Below are 15,622 nucleotides of genomic sequence, written 5' to 3'. Positions count from 1 at the left end.
TGTTCTTTTGTTATAGAGGAGTTAAACGTATAATATTGCACATTGTTCATGTCAAACACCGACGGGGATCCAAAGATGTTTCTAAATGCACTTAGGGCTAGGCAACCTTTCGCCTGTTCATGCCGCACATACTGACAGTTACAGCACATGCTCCTACAGTATGTTAAAGATAAGGATGTTGCTTATATCTTGCAAATGACGCTAATGAATGGTATTCCTAACGAGTCATGTTAATTGGACTGTCCCGTTTTGTTTAATCTTAGCAAAGTATTTGAAAACAGCTTTCCCATTGGATCAGGGGGAACTTGTTTAATCTCTTTAGAGTTGAGAAAATAACTTGGTGAAAAGATTTGTTTTATCAACTGTGATCTTCTGCACTTTCTGTAATTATGTTGTTTTTGCAAATATGAAGAAACAATATAAAAAAGGGAAATAGATTCTGCTTATCCAATAACACTCAGTCATGAGTCATATGCTACACATTTCAGACAAGAGCTATGCTAACCGAGGCGGTTCACCTGTTGGATCCAAGCAAAAGGATGCATCTGGATCAAAACAAATCTTTAATCCCCTCTTACTAAAACGTATCAATGGACACTCTGTCACACATTCTTTTCTCTGTCATGCAAACACATCTTGTTATCTGAACGGTGTGGCATGTGTGAAGAGAGAGATACTTAAGTTGCAAATATTAGCTGTTCGTGTGTGCTTTATCGGCAATGTCAGCAACATGAAAAGAATGCATGCCACGTCATGTGGAAGAGGTTAAATGCCTAGTCATGTTAGTGGTGCCGACTGCATAACCTTGCAAAGTATTTTGTACGCTTTGGCTTTAATACATCGAAAAGTGGTGACCTGAGGCCTGTTGGGGAGGAGAACACAAATGAAGTGACCTCTCACAGGTTCTCTGTACTGACCCTAGCTTTATACTGCAGTGTCTCCTGCTGCCAGCGCACAACAAGCCAGGTGCTCGCCAGAAACAGAACTATTTGTTGTGTGTGTTTGCTTTGCTGTCATCTGCAGCCAGTGTAACCCCACACTCAGCTCGGCATCAGCCACACAACTAACCCAACACACGCACTGGTTACCACAGCAACCAAGACCCAGAGTTATTTGCTAGCTTTATTTATTTGACCAGCAAAACACCCTTTCATTTTGGCAGAGGATACAAATGCATTACTCTGAATCCCTCATAATATTGTTCATTTCAGTTCCGAAAGACTCCGCTCAAAAGCAGGAAGGCAATAAACAAACAGTGAGCAGAGATTGCTGTTCCTGCAAATGTCCATCAAGTGAAGACAAAATGCACATCAGACAATTCACATTTAGCATTTCTGCTTTAAAGCTTTGAGGAAGGGAGTTTATGAATAATGTATGTGTGAGGGTCCCCTTGCTGACCTCTTCCTCTCCACATTCAGATTTCAACACAGCCCTACATTGACAGAAAACCATGTGTCAAGCGAATAACAAATGTAAACACCAAATAAATAAATTTATATTTCCTATTCAAGTGTCACAAATCTACATCTCTAAGGGCTCACTCAATGTAAATTGTGACAAAGACGGTACATCCTGCTATAATTAGGAGCAGGAATATCATTTTAATAGAAAAATGTTAATGCATCTCAACTAAGAGTACAGAGAATGCCATGGCAATGTGTCTCGGTTGAATCACTTTACATCGCAATGGTGAAGTTTCAATCATGTTAATGTCAAAAGTAATCATTTAAACAATGTGGCAACCTGAATTCTTTCTGTATAGCATGAGTGTCTGGGTCCCAGAGAAACACTGGGGTTTGGGGCTCTGCTAGCTGGGTGGGTGGAGTGAGGCCAATGCTACTGAATGTAGCAGCATCTGCCACAGAGCTCTAGCCACAGGCATGTTAACTGTAGCCCATGACCCCTTAAATGTAAGGCCATTGTCCAATGCCACAGTACTAACTGAAATGTTCTGTCTCTGCGCGTCTCTTTCGGTCCTTGTAATTACAGCTTCACCCTCCACAGTAATTAGGGACTATTTCAACAAGGATGTGGAATGTCTCCATCTATGCTTCCTTTTCTTCATCTCCTTCTCTGATCCACCCCCACAATAACGCATTTGAAGTCTTTCTATGAAGACAAAAGACCGCTCTTATATATGCTGCTCTTGTGACGGATAAGTAATATTCTGGAAGATCGCAATGTTAAGGTCACTTTATAAGAATCTTTTTCCATCAGTATGGCTATGAAGCTTATTTTTCGGCAATACAGTGTAGCCTATTTTTTTTTTTAGCACTGAGCATCTCCAGTCTCAGTCCTTGAAAAAGCAACGAGTAAAAGAAAAGAGAGAATGTCTCTAAACCATCCGCCCCCAGACGTGCAGAGAAGGTGGGCGTGTGGAGCAATAGTCCTCTCTCTGCATCGCAGTCAAATGCACAGGGAACAAATCTGCTGTTTCAAAGGCAATTAATGTTATGATATCTCATGCAGTGCATAATGCAATCTGTTCAAAGCCCCAGGCACCAGCAGGCATACACTTGTAGAAACATTATATTCTGGAGGCAGATGTTAAAGAACTGAAGTCATTTAAAACTCCATTAAATCGCATATTATAAGGCAAGTGGCGACTGATGTGATACACCGCAAGAAAAAGGTAAATAAAGTGATGGATGGCGTAATCATTCAAGTGACTCCAGACGACATCTCAGTGCATGACCACACAGCACTGTATACACTGCGGACAGGCCCGTTTACACTGGATCCCTTATGGGCTTTTTATGAAGCATTTCTCTTCATTTACGACAGGTTCAACATCTCCCTTTTATCTTGGTCCGAAACTAAATCCATGGCTTTTCCTCACTCGCCTTCTCCCGCCCTTCACCAACTGTAAGTCTTTTAGCACAATGATATGACAGAAACACATGAGAATAATAGCACATTGTTGCTAAGAGACCACCTGTTCAGATCTTCCACATGAGATTGTGGTGAAACTGTAGTCCTCTTATCATTATCAGAATATCATTCATTCGAGTGTTGTGAACGTCACGACAACATTGCAACTGTAAGAGAAAGCTGTTATATAACATGATGACTTTTAGCCAAAAAAACAAACTGCATTTCAGATGAGGTTTTTTTTAATCAAACAGCGTACTGCAGCAGTTTCAGCCGAAACGTCTTTAACCAGAGATTATTCAGTATGGCGCTCGGTGAGGTTAACATCAAACAACTATTTTGTCTTCCTCATAACAACCATTTGAGAAAATGGCAACCACTGTTTTCCTGGCTGTATTGATAATTAGGGAGTGGCAGTGCATGGGAAAATGAGTGTTGTCCTGAGGGCAGGTAGAGACGAGACACACCCTTCTATTTCCTTACCTGGCAGGGTGTGTTCAAAACCTGCACCACATGTATCGGGGAGAGAACACGCAACACTTCCATGAAATAATGTTCATGTTATAATGTGCTAAAGGGTGTGGTCAACCACCTTGCCTCCATGCCTTAGGACCTTTAGGATACAAGTTTGGACTGTGGAAAACCCTAGTAGTGATTACAATGTTTCATTATTGACCGTTACAAACACAGCCCCATTCTTCTTCAGCCTCTAGTCTGATTAATCCGTTTGGTCACTTTGTTTTTTTCTCCCCCTCCCCCCACTCCTCCCAAGCCAGGTTGGCCGCTCAGACTTCATCCACCGGCATGCTAAGAGGCTTGACCCGGGGGCACAACCTCTCTCTCACACACACAGTGACAAGGCCAGCTGGTGAAGAGGACTGTGGGCACTGCACACGAACACGCAAGCAGCGAGTGTCAGTCTTAAGTATGTGTCTCACCCCGTCAGCGCGGGAATGACGAGATGCCAATTGCCACGTCTGGAACTGCCCGTCTATACGAGGGAGGAGACTGAGGTGAATCACAGGGGGTCACGCGGGGATTGGTGGGTTTTACAGGGTTGACTCCCCTGTTGATTAAGATAAAGTCATCTCAAAAAACTAAGGAGTGCCTCTGGCCTTTACCAAAGGAACAATACTTGCAGTGAGATGCTGAATCTCAAGTCTCACCCTCATAGTGTGCAAAGTCCCAGCCCTGTTAAACACACACACTCAACTGGGCTAACATGAGTCACAGCGGTGCAGTTACCCTCTTCTCCTCCCATGCGATTTCTCAGTATCTGCCCAGCTGCTGTCTGCAATGACTTTTCAGCTGCTGTATGTTTTTCGATCTGCTCTTTCTCAGGAGAGGTCTGCTTGCATACAAAGTAGACAAACACAATTACTGTCTACGGAGGCTTTCAAATGTGCATCAGGGAGAGAGAAATGGGTAGGGTTATTACAGGAAGCTAGAGTAGTGAAAGTCCCATTTGTTTTCTCTCAAAGTTGGTGTAAGGTGAGTGGTTGTTGGAGCTTTTTCAAAACCTGGAGTTACATGAGAGTGCTTTAATAATCAGTGCAAAGAAACGGAAACAGTATTACTAAATGGTAAAAAGCTAAAAAAAAAAAAAAGGTAAAACACTATAAAGTCCAGGGAGGAACATATCCAATCATTGCGCCCTGCTTGCTTTGCCACCTATGGCGGGATAAACTCTTAACTCATCACCCAGCATATCATTTGATTTGGGATCAATTCTGCATCATTGAACTACACAATTAACTTTTTTCTGTAATTTGTAATACTTCTGTAACATGCCTTACGGCTTCAACATTCCCTCGATGTGGCTTACAATCCACAAACATTTAAACTGACTGATTCTGCACTTCATACTGGAACAATGTGTCATTTTGCATCCTACCAGCAGTCTTCCATGCCCATATATGCTCATTATTGCCCATCCTGTTAATAGAATGTCAAATATTGAGAATTAAACAAGTGTGATATTGAGAGTATGTAACACTTAAAAATGCAGTATGCTGTGAAAGACTGCTGCTTTTCATCTAGGAGATATGATGGCACTGGCAGTCAAATTGAACCCATCCCTTTAAATATTAAAACATACTCAAGATAACTGCCTGTTCACTTTGAGGTTAGTAAAGAGAGCACAATTGGCAAGGCAGTGACTGGGGATGACACTCTCTGTGATCTCTTAGCTTCTGTCACAAGGACAGGTCCCTGTGGAAGAAGGACTGTCACTCCACTGGCTGTCAGGACTTTGCCTGGGTCTTTCCCCCCAAAGATAAAGCCCCACTGCCTGGCTCCTATTGAAAAAGCAAGGAATCAGGATTCTGTCACCTACAGTGAGTGTATATATATCCATCCATCCATCTTCTCCCGCTTATCCGTGGTCGGGTCGCGGGGGTAGCAGTTCCAGCAGGGAGCCCCAAACTTTCTTTTCCCTGGCGACATCAACCAGCTCTGACTGGGGGATCCCAAGGCGCTCCCAGGCCAGCGAAGAGATATAATCCCTCCACCTGGTCCTAGGTCTACCCCTTGGTCTCTTCCCAGCTGGACGTGCCTGGAACACCTCCCTAGGGAGGCGCCCAGGTGGCATCCTAACTAGGTGCCTGAACCACCTCAACCGGCTCCTTTCGACGCGAAGGAGGAGCGGCTCAACTCCGAGTCCCTCCCTGATGACCGAACTTCTCACCTTATCCCTAAGGGAGACACCAGCCACCCTGCGGAGAAAACCCATCTCGGCCGCTTGTATCCGCGATCTATATATATATATATATATATATATATATATATATATATATATATATATATATATACACCCACATTAGTAGATGTAAACACTTGGATGAACCCCGGCAGAGCATGGCCTTACATTCACAATGAAAAGGATACACTGTAGGTTGTGTGACCAATTCAGGACAGAAATAGCCTCCCGAAATATTTTTGTTCCCTTGTTGGCTCTAAAAGAAGCCCTAGCCAGTCTCTGCTCATCTGACCTCCTTTCTGATAGATGTCTATTCCCTGTGGGAGAATGAGCAGCTACCAACTACCCATTCTACTGGCCATCTGTGAGGGACGTTACAGCTGGTATCAGTATCAGTATGCTACAATCAAAACAGAAACCTGAGATCACTAAACACAGGAGTGGACCCCTATAACATGTTGATAAATGAATCCATGATTGGAAAAACCATTGATCAGCTACAATTTCATAATCAATTTCCAAGCATTGTTAGGTGAAAAATGACAAATCTCAATGTTGAATCCAATGATCTCATTCTATTTGTTTAACATCATTGCAAATGTGAAAAAAGAAGCCTATTGAAGACCTCATTTGGGGATTTATTTTACAGTTTTCGGCCATTTCAAAGATAAAATAATACATCTACTAAAATGAAATCCCAAAGCCAAGATATCCAATACATTTTAAAACTAAGAAACGCTTTCCCAGTAACCATACTGAGACTTAACGGTGGGGTCGGTAATTTTGGAGAAACCAGTTCTAGTGCGCTAGAATTTGAAAATACACAAATCTGCCACTTCCTTACAGAGCCCCTCCTCAAACACACACGAACGCGCACATGACCAATGAGGGCACGAGATAAATTTGTGCACGAGATGGAAGGCTGACAGGCCATCCAGTTATTTTAGCTGGCCGGCTAAAATGATTGGTCGTGCTTTTTACAGTACTACGGCTTCCACAGATGACATTTTTTTATGGATTTTGTTGTCAAAGCACTTAAGATATTCATTGCTATCGGGATGTTAAGAGCATTCCATGGAATATAACAAACAGTGTATCTCGAGCCGGTTTCTCAAACTTACCTACCCCACCTTTAACTTAATGCACACAGGTTTTAGGCAGAACCGGTTTGAGTGTTGAAATCCCTGTGGGGCAAATGTTTACTTGTTGCAACAGATAAGCCCAGCCTCCTCTGCCCGTCAAACACTGGCTTCTGGAATGCATCATGTCCTCATTTCAGGATGGAAACTAGGCTATAGAAATCCACTGGTGTCTTAGGAAAAGCCTCAACTGGTATCAGACAAGAAGGTGGACTGAACAATAGGCCTACATGTAGAAAAACTGATCAAGTGACTTTGGTTTTGTAAGCTGCAGGTAATTTTTAACTGAGGTGATGCCTTGATTATCAAACCTGCAGAAATATGTGGAGGTGGAAGACCATATAATGTATAAATAAAGTGAAAAACAGACCATTTTGGTAAACTAATCAAAATAATATCACCCACTGCGCCTCTCCCCTAAAGGGATTATCGAAGACTTTGGCTTGCGTCTTGACCAATAGAAATATGTCTGATTAATGGTGGAATTGCACTGTGTGTCTGACATATTTAATCAAATTCTCTATGTTGGCTACCCCAAAACTTTATTCATTAGTTGAACCTTACCTTATAGACATTTTCCGTCATGCGGTGAACCTCGTCGGTGCGAGACATCGTGAAATCTTCAGCCAGGACCATAAACGTTTCTTTTTCCTTCAAACGTGTATCCGATTAAAAATGAGGGAAAGGGTAAATTCACGAGTTGGATTTAACAATAGGCGAGGCAACGCGCCCGTGAAAGTGAGAAGAAACAGCGCTTCCGAAACCCCACTCCAACTAAACACACCTTCCCTCTCCACAGCTGACAGCCCGCTGCTGCCTTCAGGAACTCCACGACAGATGAGCTTTTCGCCCTCTGAGATGAGCAGCAGAAGGCTTGAGAAATAAACTCGGAAATACAATGATGCTAAAAAGGGGCATATTTACAAATTAAAGGTCCTCTTTGTATGTGTCATATAAAATACCATACCTAATTGAAAACAAACGATTCACCAGTGCTAGGCTGGACTGGATGTAGTCTTATTCAGAAATGTTGTACGCTAATTTCACAAAAACTAAATTAGTGTTGGCTAAAAATTAAAAGAGAATTAAAAGAGACTGTCAGTAAATGTGTGTTTCTATGTTGACGAGGCTTCCATACTACTCGAATGTGCACTCCGCTCAAACCCTTATCAAACATTTCCCACAGTATTAGAATGCAGCACCACCTTATTAGAGTGCACGCCCCCATAACTCTCTACCAATCGAGCTCTCCCATTACTATAGTATACACAAGCAAAAATGCTCATAGAACATGTCACAGTTAAAAGAAGTCTCTGCCCTGTAAAAGTATACCTAATATATTCCGAGTTTGATATACCTATTTATGTTACCAATCCTATTGTGTGATTAAGATAAGCCTAAAGACACAGTTCTCTAAAGTGTACATCCATTTAAAGCAATTATGCCATAGTAGTGCATCACTTGGAAATGGCTGCTCTAAATAAATCACATAGAGCCAAAAACACTGATTAACAGTATGGCTCCTGCCCATATCAGCGTAGTGCCTTTTGTTGTTTAATGCTTATGCCCATCAGGGCATTTCAGCACACTCTTGCTGCCATTTCATTAATCTTCAAATAATGTGCAGTCGAGGAACTGCTGTCCCAATGAAGGTTTTCTTATTTGCATTTACAAAATAACATTTTATGTATACAACTGCATTGAAAGTCTGTGAGCGAGACATACTCTTGACTGTTTTCAGTTACACCACAGGTGATGTTTTTCTCACAGTGGGTAATTTGTGTTAGTTTCATTGTACATGCCAATTAGAGTCTAAGTGCCCACTTAGTGTGGGATTGTAAATACTATTACTGGCTTTCTTGTCTCAACATATCCCACATATCAGCAACATGAGCTGTATACTTTTTTTGTCAATAACCACGCACACTTCAGTGATGGGAGGTGAATGAACACACCTGTTTTGTTGGGCAAAAAGAAAATCTAGGAGGTAGTGCCCCCCTCTGGAGAAACAATGAAACACAATCTAGAGTTGTGAATTAAATTCTATGATGTAAAATGTCTGTTAGAGCCACAGAACCTTACTTGTTTGCAGTTATAAAAGATAAAATGATAAGAAATTGAAGAAAACATGTTGCCAAGGTTCAGTTTTATATGGAAAACAGTTGGAATTAATGTGTGAAACATCTACAAATGTGTCCTTTTAATTCTGTTACACCATAACCAGAGAAGTTACAATGTGACATTGCTGTGCTAATCTAATTCAGACACAGAAGAAAATAATATTTCCAATCCTTTAAGTAGATACTTCAACAGAGTAGTAAACCAGAGTGCAGACACAGTGCCGATCCTGACGAATGTGTGAAGGTGCACTGATATCTGCCGATCCCATCTTCAGCTTCTCACAGTTAGGAATGAAATACTGAATTCAACAGACAGCTCCTCGGAACAAGACAGCCTATTTCCAACAATAAAAGTACTCTGTCAGGCTGCCAACATCTCTCTTTCTGGCTTGTTCTTTGCTTCTCTCCTCTCTAGACAAGAAAGTCAAAGTAAAACAAATATCAGTTACTGTAAATACACTTTATCAAGAGTGTGAAGAATGCATTGTGATATAAGATAAGAAAAACAGCCATACCCGGTTCAGCCTTAGCTGCCTCTGGGACCCCTCCTCTTGGCTCAGTAGGGACCTCTGGAAGGGCTAAATCTTCTCCCTGTTTCCGGACAAGGGAAGAGTAACAATACAAGTTGCAACAATACAAGGTTAAATAACCAATCACAAAAGCACAATAATATAACATTGGCAAAGTTAAGAACTGTTTTTAGTTCTAACAAGTTAAATATTTTGGTAATGCAAGCGTCAGATTCAGAGTCATGCATATTGACCTTTTCCCTGAAGTGCAATAATATCACTCAGCACTAAGGCTGTCATTGTTATTATATGAGCCAAGTTATTTAACCCAAACTTGTTTGATGGCACATCCAAACAAATGTTAGTTATCCTGCTAGAAAATCCTAAGGGTTAAAATCTGTCTTCTAGTGTGAAATAATGTGTCGTTCGATAGGATTGACAGTTTGCATAATTTAAAATAACAATTATACACCCTATTATTACTGACATTGAATTATATTGTGGCTTGTAACATTGCTAGAAGTATTCATCTCCTCCAGATATTGATATTTTACAAATCATGTCAAATATAAATGCAGTTAGTGGCAAACATCTGAAGCATGTATTTACACCAGGCCTCGGTGTGTAGCTTTAAATGTGGAGTGGGATGTTACAGGGAAAGATAATGCACGATCAGCAAACATTCTCTGTGGTAAGAAAGGTGCAAGGCCCACTCAACGCCCACCTGAGTGATGGCTTCCAGCTCGGCTAAAACAGCATCCTCGTCCTCCTGCGTCAGGGCTCCAGCCAGCAGCTCATCTATTTGCTACAGGAGCAAAACGTGTTAGCTGACAGCATAATATAGCACTATAACACTCCTTGTTGTTAACCACCGACTATGTGCAATATGTGCAATATATATATGCCGTTAATAACTGTGCAATATATGCCTGGCTGCTAAATCTTCAGAACTGTTACAGGATGTGCTTTTTTGTAAATTGTGTAACTTTATTTATTATAAAATGTTTTTATCTTTAAAGGTCCCCTATTATACTGTTTTTCATCAATATATTATAGGTCTCAGATATATACAAAACATGGCTCTGAAGTGTTTGGCTCCAAACACCAAACAGATCATTGTAGCATCCCATAAACCCCTCTGTTTCAACCCCGTTTCAAAAGTGCTGATTCTCTGTCTATTACTTTAGATGAAAATAAGGAGCCACTCCCCACGCCCCTCTGAGAGATATTTGGTTAAAAAGAACACAATGGTGCTCTCGGAGGAGATTCAGGTGATTAGGGGGGGGGGGGGGGGGGTAATGGTTACACAACCCAAAAAAACGTTATGACATCATAAAGTGGCCAATATCTGATCAGCTCATTTTCAGACAGGTTTTGATATAAATGGATCAGGACAAAAAGTGAGTGAATCTTTTTTACTGAAACTTTCAGAATTTCTTTACGCAGAGGGGACACATGATTAAGTATAAAAGACATGAAAAAGTGGATTTAGCATAATAGGTCCCCTTTAATATTTAGGAAGTATGCATGCTTCTTTGGTAACATTAATCTGTCTTTGGCTCTTTTCTGCTGTAACAATGTACATTTCCCCTCTGGGACTGATAAAGGTATTCTGATTCTGATTCTGACAGTGACAGCTTTGATTTTATGTTGTTACTATCAACATGGACAGTTATCCATGTAATGGGAAATGTATTTATTTTTGTATTTGTGCAGTGTGCATCCTCTAAAAACATATAACATTTGGTAATGATTTTCAAATACAAAATTGCATTATTCAAATAAAATTAAATGCACTTGATTTTTTATAGTGCAATCTTAAACTTATAGCTAAAATAAACATTCTATGCAGGTTTTGATAAACAATTATTGACTGATATCAAGCAGACATTTACCTTTTGATAATCTATTGAGTCCTGGGTCTCATCCATGATTCTCTCCACATCTTCAATTGACATGATCTGTCAAGAAGAGAAACTCCATGATACAGAGGTGTTTTTAGAGGTTGTTTCCACATATGCTGGCTGGCTTGTGAATTTCTTGAACAAGATCTGTACACTGTATCCAAGGATGTGCAGCAGTCACACCGCTGTAGCCAAGGCTTTGCTTCTTAATCCTTTAATCTTCAAACAATGTGCACCAGCTATGCTAACACAAACCACAACCACAAACTGCTGCTTTCTTCACCAGAGGATCACATTAATTGAAGTATGTGTATCAGTGGAAACTTTGACATTGTTGAAGTATTCACTAACATATCTAAAGATTAAGGTGGTAATATAATTGTTTTATGTGAAAGGGATGTTTCTGACATGAAAGCAAATTTACCTCGTGCATACTCTTCAGACAATCATTGCCAACCTTAAGTCCTTCAATTACTTTCATCTCAATTTGCATGAACTCAATATCTTGGACCTGTTGATAAAAAGAAAACCAAGTTGCAAAATTACTCCCACACCATGACTGCATAGTGGCTCATTATGTTTTCCATTGCCTATATTGAATATCAGACAGCCATATTATACTGTAAAAGAAAAAAACATATATTGGAAGATTTTACTTTATTATAAAATTGGCTTGGTGAATTAAAAAGTGATGACGTTGAAGGGTGTAATCTCACTAAACTTACCATGTGCTCTAGGTTTGAAATCTGATTTTCAGTCTTTTCTAGTAGTTGATCCTGATATCGTTTTTTCTTAAGAAGCAGCAGTGCTTTCCTTTAATAACAGATACAAAGGGAAAACATAATACAGCAGAGAGTAAGCTTTAAAGTATTCATACAGAACGTGGTATTGCATACACAGTAAACATACAGGGGTCTTCAACGAAGGTTCTACATATAGGCTTATCATGCAGCGTTGCTTTTTTATCAAAACCTACTTAGTGTTCACTTCTTAATAACTATTACAAAAATAATACATGTATATCATTTGCAGCACTGCTTTTTTAAACTTGTTTCAAGATGTATAACAAACATTACACAGAAACACAACAGAAAACCATATCATTTTGATTTAACATTCTCTATTGTATTTTGTTGCCTGCCTTTATAGAAGTGTTACGACATGGTGCTACATACAGTATTGTTTCAGATGTGAACTGAAAAAGGTCTGTTTAATGCTTACTCTTTCTTGCCATCTTTTAGCAGCTGCTTTGCCAGAAGCCACTCTTTCTGTAGCTGCAGGTAGATCCTCTTTTGATACTGCTTCAACTTATCTCTCTGCTGCTTCAATTGCTGGAAAACAAATACAAGTCAAGTGTGTTTTAACCAACTGACAATATCATAATAAGAAAGGCTACACATAATTAAGATGGTGTTAACTCTGGTTACATCTAACAATATCATGTACAGTTTAGAACATCTAATAAGTTGACCATCACATATGATACAATTCAATTCAAGTAATATTAATTATATGACTTTTCGGTAACGCATTGAATTGTTCACTGTGGTGTTAGACTTCATAACACACACCCAAAGACAACACTTAACTAGTCCCAACAAAGAGGTTCTGTACAGACGCTGAATAACAGTGACATGCTAGGAAATGAAGCTAACAATAATACATGTAGCCTGTTAGCTACAGCGTTATGCACTGAGCTACCCATTGCCTTGCATTTAAGTAACGGTGAACTAATCTGCTGCTACAGCCGCTATCAGCTCACCAAAATGGCTTTGTCTTGTTCTGTTACACGCGAAGGTTGACTCTTTCTCCCGAAAACGTTTCCCATTATTTAGCCACATCCCCTCCAGAAGCCCCTTCATCAAGAGACAAATTATTACTTAATTCCGAACATTTTGGCATGATAATAAACAGCCTACGATGGCTAGCAGGGCTAACTGTCTGCCACCATGTCCACAGTGTTTTGTTTCCTACGGCAAGCGAGACAGGACATCAGGTCTGCAGTGTTCGACTTCGCTCCGGTCTGCAACTACTTCAAATATTTCTCAATGTGACAGCACTCTGAAAGATCATATCAAACCCGTCTTTATATTATATACTTTAATATGAGTATATTTAATATTTAAGTTGGTGAAGCATTACCTTATGACCAGGTACCATGGACAGCTGCAGACTCCACAGGGGTTCCAGACTCAACACCTTGGGCAGAGATCATGACACCAACATTTCCTAAAAAATACTTAACCTGAGCTGAACAGGAACACAGAAGGCTGCTGTGGGATGATCTCTTTTTTTGTTCAACAGTTACCTCAGTGTATACAGTATCCAATTTGCCATGGTTTTGTTAATTTCACCAATACAATTTCATTGTAATTGTAAAATGTGTTTTTTGTTATGCTTTGGTTAAAGAGTAACCTTACAAATAAATTGATGATGTGATGGTGTTTAAATTAGTTGTGTACTATTCAAAACAAAGCAGTCATCGCTGTCAACAATTGTCTCAATTGTATTTGTAATACGTTTTATGGAATAGAGGCACCTTTTCTACCAAGTTTTTTAATTGAATGCAATGGTTGAGCATATTTCCCTATGAAACATCCTCTCATAGGTGACACTAAACACCTCAATTAGCCTTATCGCAAGGTATCTGGGCTATTAGAGTAAGAGTATAGGTTAAACCAGGGGTGGACCTAGGAGCGAATAAGGTCAGGGGCACAGAGAGGCCTGGGCGCAAAGCACATGATTTGGGGGTTGTTAAAATGCAGTAACACATTTCGTTGGGTCATCCCTGCCGTTTTACCTCTAACACTATGGGCTATATTTTGTTAAATTTTACTGCGTTGTATGACTACTTTATTATATTTTACTCAGAAAGACTGTCTGGTCCTGGTGTCAATAGGGAAGATCTGCACGGTTCTCTACAGCCCATGTTCAGCAGAACAGGTGGTGCAGCTACCTGGTTTGGCAACCCCACTATAGCTTTGTCAAGGGTGGTCGTACTCCCACCAAAATCACACTGGTGTTTGCTGAGCCTGTCCCCCTCTAGTTTGTGCTCACAAAAGCATTTTACTCTGGGCTCAGCAGGTGAAAAACTATGAGGGGATTCCACATGTGGCAGACCAGGTGTTGGTGCTGCCGGATTTGGCACCCAAACCCAAGGACCGGGGGCCAAATCCGGCCCGCGACTTCATTTTATGTGGCCCGCAAGAGCTTGCAAACAATGTAATACGTTTATTGTGGTTACATTCCACTTCACAGAAGCAGGTTGGCCATAAACTACATGTCCCACAATGCATCTCGTTTTGTGACACGTACACTGAAGAGACTTGCAATTATTTGCCCTGGACATCTGCTTTGTAGTTGGTTAATTACTAAGTCAGGCCCGGTTCTACGGGGGTGCATAAGGGTGCATTGCACCCTCAGTTGAGTCGTTATGCACCCTCATTTGAAAAATGAAAAGTAAAAAAAAATATTACATTTTGCCTACTATTACTAACAATAGTAGTAATAATAACAATAACAATAACAATAAGAAGAAGAAGAATATAGTTTAAATAAAATAAATTGTAATTGTGGTTGAATAGCATTGTCTGTTGCATTTATTTGATCAATTTAAATGGTAAGTAACGTTATTATGTCAGGTGCGCGTGACCTGTGCCGCTGCACATTCATCATCTGCAAGGTGCTTACACAGCAGTCAATGATGGATCAGAAAATGGTTAAGACAACCAGCCCTTATCGCCAGCATACACTGCATCTACTGCAGGTATTAACAGTTCAGATCATGGGGACATTACGTTACTGTCGTGGACACTAACGTCCTCCTGCCCGACTCGCCGGCTTTGCCCGCCTTGCCCACAGAGGCGGAGCAGCCACAGCCGTCTTCGTTGCCCCAAACACCGCCACTCCTCGGCGGCCCGCAAGTGCCAGAGGACCTCTGCAAAACAGAACCTGCCCAGGTATATTTAAAAAAGTACCCAACTCGCCTGTACAGTGGGGTAAGGCGCTCATTTTGCAGCTCATGGTTTCAAAACAGAGATTGGCTGGAATATTCATGTAAAAAAGATACCATCTTCTGCTATGCATGTAGACATTTCGGTTCAAGTAAGTCAGATGCCTTCACCACAACTGGCGCCATGCATGCTCTTATAGGCTATGTGATAAGGGACTGGGAAGGCATGATCAAGCAAAGAGCACATAGATCTCTTAATGTTGCTCTCAAAGTGCACCAGATTGATGGTTTTAACTTTAATATTTAAAAAAAAAATCTTCCCGGGGGAGCATGCCCCCAGACCCCCCCAGAGGAGATGAGGATCCCCATAGAGGGTGTTAGGTACACTCCCCACTTGTAAAAAATAGCACTTTACCACTGCACCCTCTC

At 40.7% G+C, this 15,622-nt stretch overlaps 2 protein-coding genes across 5 annotated transcripts in view; both read right to left on the bottom strand.

Moving 5' to 3' along the window:
• Positions 1 to 7,538, bottom strand: part of LOC117450500 (BAR/IMD domain-containing adapter protein 2-like) — a 61,335-nt gene extending 53,797 nt beyond the window's left edge. For 3 of the 4 annotated variants that reach the window (XM_034088294.1, XM_034088296.2, XM_034088295.2), the window contains exon 1: positions 7,273 to 7,537. In XM_034088294.1, the coding sequence (XP_033944185.1) occupies positions 7,273 to 7,344 (72 nt within the window). In that variant the 5' untranslated portion in view covers positions 7,345 to 7,537. Of the gene's footprint in view, positions 1 to 7,272 lie in introns of all 4 variants that reach the window. The other variant, XM_034088293.1, reaches the window with a different exon arrangement.
• Positions 7,539 to 8,837: 1,299 nt separating this feature from the next.
• On the bottom strand, positions 8,838 to 13,224 carry LOC117451269 (charged multivesicular body protein 6-like). Its single transcript, XM_034089483.2, has 8 exons — positions 13,004 to 13,224; positions 12,463 to 12,572; positions 11,967 to 12,054; positions 11,666 to 11,752; positions 11,233 to 11,298; positions 10,062 to 10,142; positions 9,344 to 9,419; positions 8,838 to 9,239 (listed from the first exon to the last, which is right to left on the bottom strand). The coding sequence occupies exons 1-8, from the start codon at positions 13,067 to 13,069 to the stop codon at positions 9,190 to 9,192; spliced, it is 624 nt and encodes a 207-aa protein (XP_033945374.1). The 5' UTR covers positions 13,070 to 13,224; the 3' UTR covers positions 8,838 to 9,189.
• Positions 13,225 to 15,622: the final 2,398 nt, after the last annotated feature.

This window comes from Pseudochaenichthys georgianus, chromosome 8, assembly GCF_902827115.2.
Source record: "Pseudochaenichthys georgianus chromosome 8, fPseGeo1.2, whole genome shotgun sequence".
Classification (NCBI taxonomy): Eukaryota; Metazoa; Chordata; class Actinopteri; order Perciformes; family Channichthyidae; genus Pseudochaenichthys; species Pseudochaenichthys georgianus.
The sequence above is the reverse complement of the archived record's forward strand: the minus strand, read 5'-3'. Positions and strand labels throughout refer to the sequence as shown.